Genomic DNA, 10,968 nt, shown 5'->3' with positions numbered 1-10,968 from the left:
ACGGTAGTCTCTTAACCTTGTCCCCCACCCCAGGTAATCCTGCCTTTGCCCTCTCCCGCCTTCCAAGCGTGTGCAGATCCTTCAGTTATTCCTGGGCTCCCGTCCAACCTCAGGACCCCACCTCACAGCCTCCTCCCGTTTCCTGCCTGCTGGAACCACGCCACCGCTCTCCCTCTTCCTCGGTACGGCCCTTCCTCCACCGCGGGAAGAGGCTCACGCTGGTGTCTCTCACTTCCCGCGGCTGGAGGAAGGCGTGAGCCTCTTCCTCCCGGCGCGGAGACGGAAACGGGCGAGGAAAGAGGGAAGGAGGCAGGGTCGCCGCTGCGGCACGCCGGCGAGCAAGACGCCCGGCTTTGCGCTCTCGCTAGGTTCCCTCCCGCCTCCCGGGCCTTCGCTGGGGCGAGATCTCCTCCGGCACCTCCTGGGGCGAGGAGTCGGGAATGCGGCCCTCACTGATCCTCCCCCCGCCCCCCCGCACAGCCGAGGATTGGGTGCGGTATCTAGGATCCCTGGGCTTGGGTGACAAAAAATATTTGCGGAGTGGCATTTAGAATCACTCTGGTCCCGGGTAGGGGAGGCGACGGCTGCCTTCCTCCCCCCTCCCCCTGGTTTTCCCGGCTCCGACCCTCGCCTCTAACCCGTTTCCTGCTTCTGCCGACCACATTGTTTTCCTGGATGTGTCCCGTGCCGAGCGAGCTTTTTCCTGCAGATCTTCCCTTTCCACCCCCCAACACTTTGCTGCCAAGAGAAGCTAGTAACCAAAAACAAAACAACTGGGAGGAAGGGCGGGAGGGGAAGAAAAGTTGTGCCCGGGTGGCTCGTCCCTCCCCGGCTTTGATCCCCCTTTGATGTCGCGGAGGTGCCCTAGCCAGGGTTCAGGGGCCGCGTCGAAGGCAGGGCCGGCAGGGCCCCCTCTGGCTGGCCGCTGCCCAGCGCTGGCTGGGCTCGGGGTGGGGGCGGGCGGCCGCCGAGGTGCCGCAGTCCCTGCCCGGAGCCCCGCGTTCCAGCCGCAGTCTCCACCCGGAGCCCGCGCAGGCGGCTGCGCCGAAGTGTTTCCTTTCAGCCTTAAAACAAAATCCTTCCTCTCTACCTTGCCGCCCTGGGCTCTGAGGGCCGGGCGGCGTTTGAATGGGCCCTGGGTTCGACGTCCCCTACCCCACCCCCGCCGCGATTAGGATCTGCGCCCTGGCTGATCGCCCCCTCCCCTCCCCCCTTTCCTGCATTTACAGGCAAGTGAACCGGAGCAAACGACTTCCGATCCATTCCGCGCTGCTGTGGCTCCCGTTTGGGATTTGATTTGCAGCATCTTCGAGACTGTACAACAAAAAACCGCGAAGCACGCCCAGCCGTTGCCCGGCGCCCCGATACGCACCCACTCCCTCTCGGGGACACAACTGGGCGCGTCCACACCCCCGCACCCCCACACCATGCTCTTGTGCGGAAGGACTTCCACTCCCAGCCTGTGTCGTTGATGTCAGACCCCGGGCCAGCCTCCGGGCGCTGCAGTTCTCCCGGCTAATGCTGAGGCTGCGGCTCGGGCTGTAGCACAGGAACAGCCGCCGCCGCAGCCGGCCCGGCGCCCACCGTCTGCATGTGCCAGCCTTAGCCGCCTGCCCAGCCCGCATACCGCGCTCACCGGAGCGCTGGAGACCACCGCGGGGCCCCTTCTGCCCTTGGGAGAAGTGGTCTTGGAGGTATTGATTTCGGTGGTTGGATTTTTCCCGTGGATCTATCAATTCACAATTCGAATTTGGAAGAAAGAAGGAAAACATGACGTCTCCAGCTAAATTCAAAAAGGATAAGGAGATCATAGCAGAGTACGATACTCAGGTCAAAGGTAAGGGCTTTGAAAAACGGCATATTGCATATGCTGTGTGGACCCATGAGGCATGGATTTCCACCTTGATTTGCAGGGTGTTCATGCCTTTGGGTGGAGCAGGTGGGGATAGGCTGACCCCAGAGGTGGTTTCATAGTTGGGTCTCGGAGTGGGCTTCAGGTTTGTCTCTGTGGGGCTGGCTTGGCTGTTTTTTGGGGCAGCCCCCCACCCCCCGGTCCTGGATGGGGTGGGGGAGGGGCAGGAGGTTCGTGGAGAAAGAAAGGCAGCACTTTGCCTCAGGATATCTCAGATTATCTCAGTTTCCTTGAAAGACAACTGAAATCTGACAGGTGTTTGGGAATTTATTTCAGAGGTTGAAGAGGAGTCCAGGCTGAGAAAGGCAACCTTGAGAAGGTGTACCATTTGGGGAGCCCTAGGAGAGGCGGGTTTTTTTTTCTGATGCACTGTATCAAAATGTGAGATTTGGTATGATGTGGTGTCAGACACAGAAAGTTTATAGCCACCTTGGGTGTACCGCGTATCTGCCTGGTGCCTGGTTACCCAGTGTACAGTCAGACATCAGAGAGCAGAAGGAATAAGGCCACCCACACCCAGCCTCCACCCTCACCTAAATCTGAATAGAGTTGGATATTAGGGTTGCCAGGTGGTGTTGATTCTGGAAAATGGGAAGACGTAATTGTTTAACCCTTCTGTGTTGTCTCCTTTTGCCCCAGAATACATGCTTTGAAAGTCCTATTTTCCTCCCTGCAGAAAATGTGAGGGTAAAGCAAAATGTGCACCTGGAGGAGCCAAGTGACCTGTCTCCACATTTAGATGATGGCTAGGCTAGGTGTGTGAATCCAGAGCCTATTCCCAGATAGCCTTTCGTTAACCAGCAATTCCCTTAGGAGGGACTCCAGCTTGTTTAAGGGCGCCAGCATGTGCTTGTGCAAGGCACTGTCCCTTCCTGGCCAGTCACTGGGAAGAGCCATGTGGCTTCAGTCCCCTGAGACCTCAACTGGGGAGTGGGAGAGATGGGTGGCCTTGACTGTTACACCACATGGTTGGAGCTCTGGGTTTTCCTTTGTTTCAGAGTACAGAGGGAGGGGCCCCTCCTTCTTTCCCTGCACCAATGCAAGGAGACCTTTTCCTATCATAGAGGATTTGGGAAGGGCCATGTCTGTCTCCCTGCTAATGATTGCCTGGGGTCAGGGGAGGGCTAGGGTTTGAAATGGACAGCAGCCTTATCTCTTGGAAGGTTGGAAGGTAGTTTGAAGTCCCCATTGTGCCTGTAGGATCTTTTTTGTGTCATCAGCTTGGTCAATGCTGGAGGTTCCCTAAGGGACCTTCTGTCCGCTTGACTGCAAATATTGGTAGGTTTATTACAGGGATGGGGAGTTGACTGATCGATAGCTTCAGTAGAATTGGGATTGGGAGAGGTGTGGTTGTGAGTTATAATCGAGGTGTTGGCCTGTTGTTGCTGTTCATAATCCGTGGCTGTTTTTGTAAACAATAGGCTACTGGCCTCCGTGTCCTGTCCAGATGCACTGCATTCTGCTCCTGGAATCCCCCCTGCAGTTTTAACCAGATATGTCATTCTCTTTGCACATCCGATTCTTGACTGTTGCCATAGGGAGCGTTAATAACTTGGACTTCCCCAGGTTTCTCTCCAGCAGCACACCGTTTGACTAAAGCGCAAAGTGATTTTACGTGTTTATTTTTTGGAAGGTTCAGGGCTGGAAGGTGTTAATAGGACAGTATATGCCGATTCCTTGTTTGTAAAGGATTTCTCATGAACGTCTCAAAATTAAACATTTTGTGTATTTACAAACATTGCTCACTGAGATGATGTAATGCAGTTGGCTATTGAGGGTTTCTTTTCAACCTTGCCACAAGCAAGAGGCTGTTTTGCTTTGCTCTGATGTTTTTCCATTTGATACCATTCAGGGTCATAGACTTTTATAGGTAGCTAAACATGATGTCTTACTTGGAGAAGGTACCCAATAAATGCTTATGAAACTGATTTGAATAGTCTAATGCCTCATTTTACAGTCGAGGAAAGTAAAGAGAAATTAAAAGATCTGTCCAAGGTCACACAGCTAGGTGGTGGTAGATCTGAAAGGAGAAGCAGGTTTACCAATTCCCAGTTCTCTATTCTGTATCTTTACTATGAAAAGTATCCTTCTACCTGGGTGGGAAAAAAATAAAAACTTCTTAAGAAGCCAAAATCTGTCAATGAATAATAGTAATAATGGATTACATTTTGGGTACTCACTATGTTCCCGACTGTCTCAAGTGCTGTACATGAATTGTTTTGTTTAATTTTCACACCAACCCAGGAGGTGGGTATTGTTGTCATCCTCCATTTGTCACATGAGGAAACGGGCTTAGAAAGGATAAGAAACCTTCCCAAGATCACACAGCCAAACCATGCGGTTTGATTCCATTCCTTTATTCAGCAGCTGTTTGCTGAGGGCCTCTATGCGGCCTGGGGACTGGCAGTTATACCAATGAACATAACAAAGTCCCTCCCTCGTGGTGCTAACGTTCTAGAGCAAGCTGTAGAACCTGTGCTCTTCTTAGACGAAGAGCTCAGAATTTGGAGACAAAGACCTGAATTCTTGGTTGGCTCTGCCCCTCACTACCTGGAAGTCCTTGGTCAGAATTATGAGTTTCAGCTTTTTACATGTTATATAGGACTCACGGTGCTGGTAGACTCGCTTGTCTTTCAGATGCTAAGATGACAATGGCTAAAACAGCGAGGCAGTTTGGTCTGATGGCTAAGAGTGCAGATTTTAGTCAAACAGATCCAGGTTTGAATCTGGTATAAAGCCATTTGCTTTGCTTACCACCCCAGGCAAGGTAGATGAACCTCAGTTTCCTAAATTGTAAAATAGGCAAAATAATATCCATTTCCTAAGGTAGTTGTAAAGATTTGATGAAATAGTCCATATAAATTGTTTGGTGCAGTATCTGGCACATTGAAGTGCTCAGTAGGTACGAGCAGCGTTTACTTATCTGTTTGTTGGGCCTTCCTTCTTGCCCGATTGTGCTGACCATTAAGGCTGCATTGCATATTCACTACAAAGCCCCCAGCTATTAAATGTTAGGAAACCAGGCTAGGAATGAAACTTGACTTGTTCTTCCGGTAGTAACAAAAGGTACCTTGGGTCAGTCACTTAAACCCTCTGGGCCTCAGTTTCCTTTTCTGTAAAATGAACAGGTGAACTGTCTTATCCACAGGAGATTCATTGATTGCTGTTGTTCTGTTTGTCTCAGACCAGAGTCCTGGGTCCTACTTTTCAGTCAGAATGGTTTGAATCAAGCAGACTCTAAGTGGACTTTGCAGGACCCTGTCTTTCCTGTGGTTTTTGCTTTCTTTGAAACCACCTGCTTGAGTGTGCCTGAAGGACTTGTGAGGCTGCAGCCCCAATCCCTACCCCAGTGTGGTTTTGTGAGGGACGTACGTCTTTAGTCAGCCTGCCTGGTAGCTGCCTTCTTAAAACCATCATTGTTTCTGGTTTGTGGGTGTTGAGATTCTTTTGAAAGTTCATGCCTCTTAATGTCTGACTTGAAAGCAATAATATCCTTAGTGTTTTCACAAAGCTCTTTCCAGTTTACAAAGTGTTTTCATATACATTAATCTCTAGAAATTCTTGACAGCCTTGGTTAGATTCATGGGTCATAACCTGAGGCCTTTTGGCCTCTGTCCTGTTGGCTTCTTTGCTGGTTTGGAGCAGCTGAAGTGGTGGTAGGGTGCAGGGCATGGTTACCAGAGACGATAATCCAGGTGGTATTTGGGTGAGTTCACGTCACTGCATACAGTCCTAGCTATTGTCCTTTCCTTACTCAAGTCCCACCTTCCTTTACCCTCTGCATACCTTGAGATTTTACAGAAAGTTTGAGATTGACAGTTAATGCAAATATTCCAGGAGGAATAGTCTGGAACAGTGGCACTGTGTGCTCAGCCGTTAAACTCCCTTTCTTGAGAACATTAGGGGTCTTGTCCTTTTTTTTTTTTAAATGTCTTAGGAGAACAGTGTGTGTGCACTACAGAGCTGGGAAGGGAAATTTTGTAATTTCCATCTGGAGCATTTTGATAGAAAAAGTGCAGGCCTTTGCCTTGAACAGTTTAACCCTTTCAGGACCCTTTGACAGCCTGAGATGAAATTTAAAACTGTAGTCATACCGTGTGTGTGTGCACATGCACTTGGGGATGCTTATTGCCAGTATTTAAACAAGCTCATTCCTCCAAGAGGTTTGAGCGCTTCTTCACTCATGCCAACAAAGGTCTTCTCCGAAGCTTTTTTCCTCCCAACCCCCACTCCCCATGGGAGCTTTAAATATAATCAGTTTGTGAAAAGCTGCAGTAAAACATCTCGTTGGAATCCCCAAGCAGATGCTAGCATCTTCCTGCGAGGTGATTGAAGGCTCCTCATCCCTTGCTTAGGGAAAATAGCAACTCTGCAGAAAGGTGAACTCTTGAAAGAAAATGAAGCCCTTGGAAAAATTCAGGTACTCTGCATCTCAGAGTAGACAGATCCTGGAGGAAGGTGGTGGAGATGCGGTGTGTTGTGGAAAGTGGCAGCACTTGGAATTGTGTTCATGAGGGGTTCTAGCTTTTACATGTGAGGAATTCTGCTGGGGAATGGGAGCAGAAATTTCCTCTGCAGAAGCCCATCTGGTACTTATGGCCACATCGTCATGCACCGCACAGGTTGAAAGCCTGGACAAGCCCTGACCATTTCTTTGCAGTGAAGTTTGCAGAGTCTGACTTAGCCCTGGGATGTAGACGCCACCCCCTTTTTAAGCCAGCAGGTGCCCAGCCCCTGCCTTGTGAACTCCCGCTGTTCATTCCAGAGAAACGTAGGCTGCCTTGTGGCACCTGCTGACATTTCCTCCCAGAAGAGAGGTTTTCTTCAAGGAAATCATGCTTCCCTTACACTCTGGACCTCTTAAGGACTTCGTAATAAAATGGTATGTCAAATTTCAGGGAAAATGCAGTTGATGTGTAGATTTCCACTGGTAATAAAATTCAGATGTCAGCTCCGAAATGGGCCTTTTGGAGAATCTGGGAAAGTTACCTCTAAAGTGGTTTGGTTTAAAAATAAATAATGAGAGCACTCAAAAGCATTTTTAAAAATTACCAAAAAAATAGCACCGTTACTGATTTTCTGACTTATGATAATGTGAAGAACTTAATCTCTCTCTCTCTCTCTGTTTTTTTTTTAATGTCCTCTGCCACAAAGTTTTATAAGCCTGTATATATGTTTCTGTATAATGACCTGCCCTGGTAAAATTTTTTAAAGTTTTGACATATGCCTTCATATGTTCATATATGTATTTATGTTTCTACCTTTTAATAATTACAAGAGTTATTAAATTTTTACTGTATTGTTTTTAACAACTTTGTTGCATTTCATTGACATACAATAAGCTGCACATGTTTAAGGTCTGCAGCTTGATGTGTTGACATGTTTTACACACGTGAAACCATCATGCATGAGATAGTGAAATAACCATCAACCCAAAAGTTTCATTATATTGTGTTAATAAATGAGTAATGTAATAATCCCCTTATAGAAGAGACACTAGTTTAAAAATAAATAAATAAAAAGCCAAGTATTACCAAGTTTTTAAAAAGTCATAAATAATAAATAATTATCTCAACTACCCTGATTAGCTCCTGGAAAACTACTTTAACCTTAATAAAAAAAAAGACAAACCAGTCTCCCAAGGAAACTGGGTTAATAATTGTGTCTCATCCATTACTGTGTGTTTAGGTGGGAGACTAGACCATGAGGAGAGGGAAAAAAGAAAGAGATCTTGCACATGTTGGGAGCTGAGGAGTTGACAGTATCTGTTTTCCTATAGACCTTGCTAGGACTTGGCCCCAGGGCCTAATGCCTCTTCTGAAGGGGTCTCTGTGAACTGAATGCCAAGGGGAGAGGCTGATGGCTCCCTTGGGAGATCTGCTTGGAATGTTCTGAGTATGACCTGTTTTCTCTAATGATTCCCTGTTGCCTGTTGAATAGAGACCATCTTTCCCAGGTGGATGTTTCACTGGGTCCTCGTTTGGCTGTAACCTATCATTTCAATCATTTCTCATTTTGCCTTAATAGGGCTGCAGACCTATCCAGACTATTTGCCATTCTTTAAACACGTATACTGTTAGCTAGCATTTTGCAGTTTCTTTGAAGTGTACCATATGCTAGCATTGTGCTATGTACTTTATATAGATTATTTTGTAATCCTCATGTCAACTCTAGCAAGAATATATTGCCGTTATCCCATTTTGCCGATGAAGAAAGTGAGGCGTAGCAGGTTCAGTAATTCACTCAGGGTTGGCAGCTGGTGAATGATGAAACAGGAGTTAGAACCTTGGCCATCCTCAGAGTCTGAGTTCTGAGCGCTGTTTGTAGAATGCGCCTTTCTGGATGCTCAGCCCCACATCTTCACCTACTGAAATCTCCCCCTTCTGGTAAAGCCCAGCTCCTCTGGGATGGCTTCCTTGGTCACCATGACTAGAAATGACCCTTCCCTTTATTTCACTCACCCAGCAGTTAGTAGATCTCATATGGCACTAATCTCGTACTGCCTTATGTTTTGAACATTTGTATTTCAGTAGTCTTTCTTCTACTAGACTTCTGGTAGGAATGTTTTGAGGTTGTGTAATGCAGTGCAAAGAATATAGGCTTTGGAACCAGCCCTCGGTTGGAATCTTGTCAGCATCACCTCCTTGTTGTATGGCCTTGCTCAAGTCACTCCTTCTTTTCCAAGCTTACTCTTCTGTGACACAGAGATAACAACACCTACTTTCCTGGTTTATTGCAAATGTGTGTGAAGTACTAACTCAGTGTATGGCAAATACTAAACGCTAAGTAAGTAACTCTTAGAGTCCCTGGGTGGCTCAAGTGGATAAATGCTCAACTATTAACCAAAAGATTGGCAGTTCAAACCCACCCAAAGTTTCCTCAGAAGAAGATCTTTCACATGTTAGAACTTTATACGCAGAAGAAAGGTCTGGCGATCTGCCTCTGAAAGCTCACAGCCTTGAAAACCCTATGGAGCAGTTCTACTCTGCACACATAGAGTCACCATGAATTGGAATTGACTCGACAGCAACTGGTTTGGTTTTAAGTTAACTTGTATTATGAGGTTCCTTAAGATAGGAAACATGTCTACAGCAATACTGTAGCCCAAACGGTGGCTCTTAGTAAATATTTATTGACTGGGATAAAGAATGAATAAATGAATGACCTGGAGTACTGCAATAATTATTTAGAAATAGTTTCTTAGTTTGATCTTGACAATATGTCTTACATAATACTGTCAAAGTGATTTTTTAAAAAGCAAACTTATCGTTGTGCTAAGGTCCTAGCATAAATGACTGTCTACACCCATCACGTCCCTCTTACCCTGCTTACATCTTATACGTATGAAGCTGCGTCAAGTTTCCTTACTACATACTGTTACTTCATGCACCATGCTTTATCCATGCTCTTTTCTCTCTTGGATTGTGCTCTCTTCCTTCAACCTGGAATTTATTCATCCTTTAAAACCCACTTTAGGTACCACCTCCTGCAGGAAGCCTTCCCTGTGTATCCTTGTTCTCTGTGCAGTAACCCCATGCAGGATTGCAAGCAGGATTCCTCAGCGTCTCTCCTTACTTCTCAGCATCTCCTCTGAAGTACCCTTATGCATACTTGTATTACTGCACTCAAAATATTACATTCTAATCTCTTTGTTTGCGTCTCTTTGTTTACAAGTTAGTAAGCACCTTGGGAACAGAACTGTCTTTTCTTCATTTCTCTGTGTCCAGCTTCCAGCACACAGTAAGCACTAAATGTTTATAAATTGAATTGATCTGTTCTCTGCGTGGAGATTAGATGTGACAGTGCATGATGCCACACTTCCGTGGGCCTCCCCTACGCCAGTAAACAGCCCACTCCCTGTGTTAATCTTACCTGAAATTCAAAGTAGATTAAACATTTTGAGTGCTGTGATTACACCAGGACAAGTAATGGTACAAACTGTCTAGTACCATGGATGCCCCCCACCCCAAAGAAGAGTGTGATTTTCCTTATTTACTGTACCCCTACTGCCCTCTTAAGAGTCACTGCCGTAGAGCTATATATAGTTGATCAAATTTCTTCAATCACATCTCTTACCTTGGAAACCAAGAAAAATATTAACCTTGTAGTTCCCAAGAGTTTAAAATAAAAGTAAGACTTCCTGTAGTTGGGGCAACACACGTTTGTCTAGGATTTATTCACCATTTTTAGCAGATATTCAAAGTCTAAAATGGAGAGAGCTTAGGTCTGTCTTGAGCAGGTGTTAAAACAGGGTTGACTTGAAAAAGGAACTGTTGCAAGACTTTTTTGAAGCATGGGTTTGGAGAGAGGCAGCTTTCTGATCTATGGTAAATGAGGAGGAAAGGTCCAAATGGACAAACAAGAAAACTCTCGCTTCTGGTTTTTCAAGTCAGTTGGTATTAGGTAGCCTTGACCTTATTTATGCATTGTGAATGAATGGTTCTGAACTTGAAAGATATATTTGTGAGGAAGGAAAAACAATTGGGAAGTGTGCTTCCTCCATTTTTGGTGGTATTTTAGGATGCCATCTGCTAGGGAGAAGGCAGAGTTTTTTTTTTTTTTAAAAACCTTTTCTTTTAAAATGCACTAATCAGTGGGCAGGTGACCCGAAAGGTGTTGTGAAAGTTGGGAATTTGTCTTTGCTGTCTGAGCCCAGATCCTGCCTTTAGAATCACAGCATGGTGAGTAGGTCTAAATGCTGTCTCTGGAGAGCTGTGGGTGGCTGGGTGCCAGCATTCCATAGGAAGACAAAGCACAGAAAAGAAAGACTCAAGAGCGTGAGCTAGCCATGACACTACATGCCGTGAGTTTTAAAAAATACATCCTGTTTTGAAAGAGTTGGCAACAACTTCTCCAAACATTGAAGTCCCTAGAGATCTGTTCCCTTTTGCTACTAGCCTTTTTCCGATATATGTTTTTGGGGGAGTGGGGTATGCTAGACCAGATCTTGCCAGATAAGTGAGCTGCTGTTTGTGGAGGCATCTTGACTGAGGTGTTTTGGAGCAATATCTATTTTGGGCAGAATGAATCTAAGGGAAAGAACACTGGATTTGGAA

General features: G+C 46.3%; 1 protein-coding gene across 5 annotated transcripts in view; it reads left to right on the top strand.

Annotated features, from left to right (window-relative positions):
- Positions 1-10,968, top strand: part of SRGAP2 (SLIT-ROBO Rho GTPase activating protein 2) — a 330,724-nt gene that overhangs the window by 2,792 nt on the left and 316,964 nt on the right. For all 5 annotated transcript variants that reach the window (XM_023730300.1, XM_023730301.1, XM_004375212.3 and 2 more), the window contains exon 2: positions 1,230-1,837. In XM_023730300.1, coding sequence (XP_023586068.1) covers positions 1,771-1,837 — 67 coding nt within the window. In that variant the 5' untranslated portion in view covers positions 1,230-1,770. The remainder of the gene's footprint in view (positions 1-1,229; positions 1,838-10,968) is intronic.

Source organism: Trichechus manatus, unplaced genomic scaffold, assembly GCF_000243295.1.
Source record: "Trichechus manatus latirostris isolate Lorelei unplaced genomic scaffold, TriManLat1.0 scaffold00035, whole genome shotgun sequence".
Classification (NCBI taxonomy): domain Eukaryota; kingdom Metazoa; phylum Chordata; class Mammalia; order Sirenia; family Trichechidae; genus Trichechus; species Trichechus manatus.
Note: the sequence above shows the minus strand (reverse complement) of the source record. Positions and strands in the feature narration are given on the sequence as shown.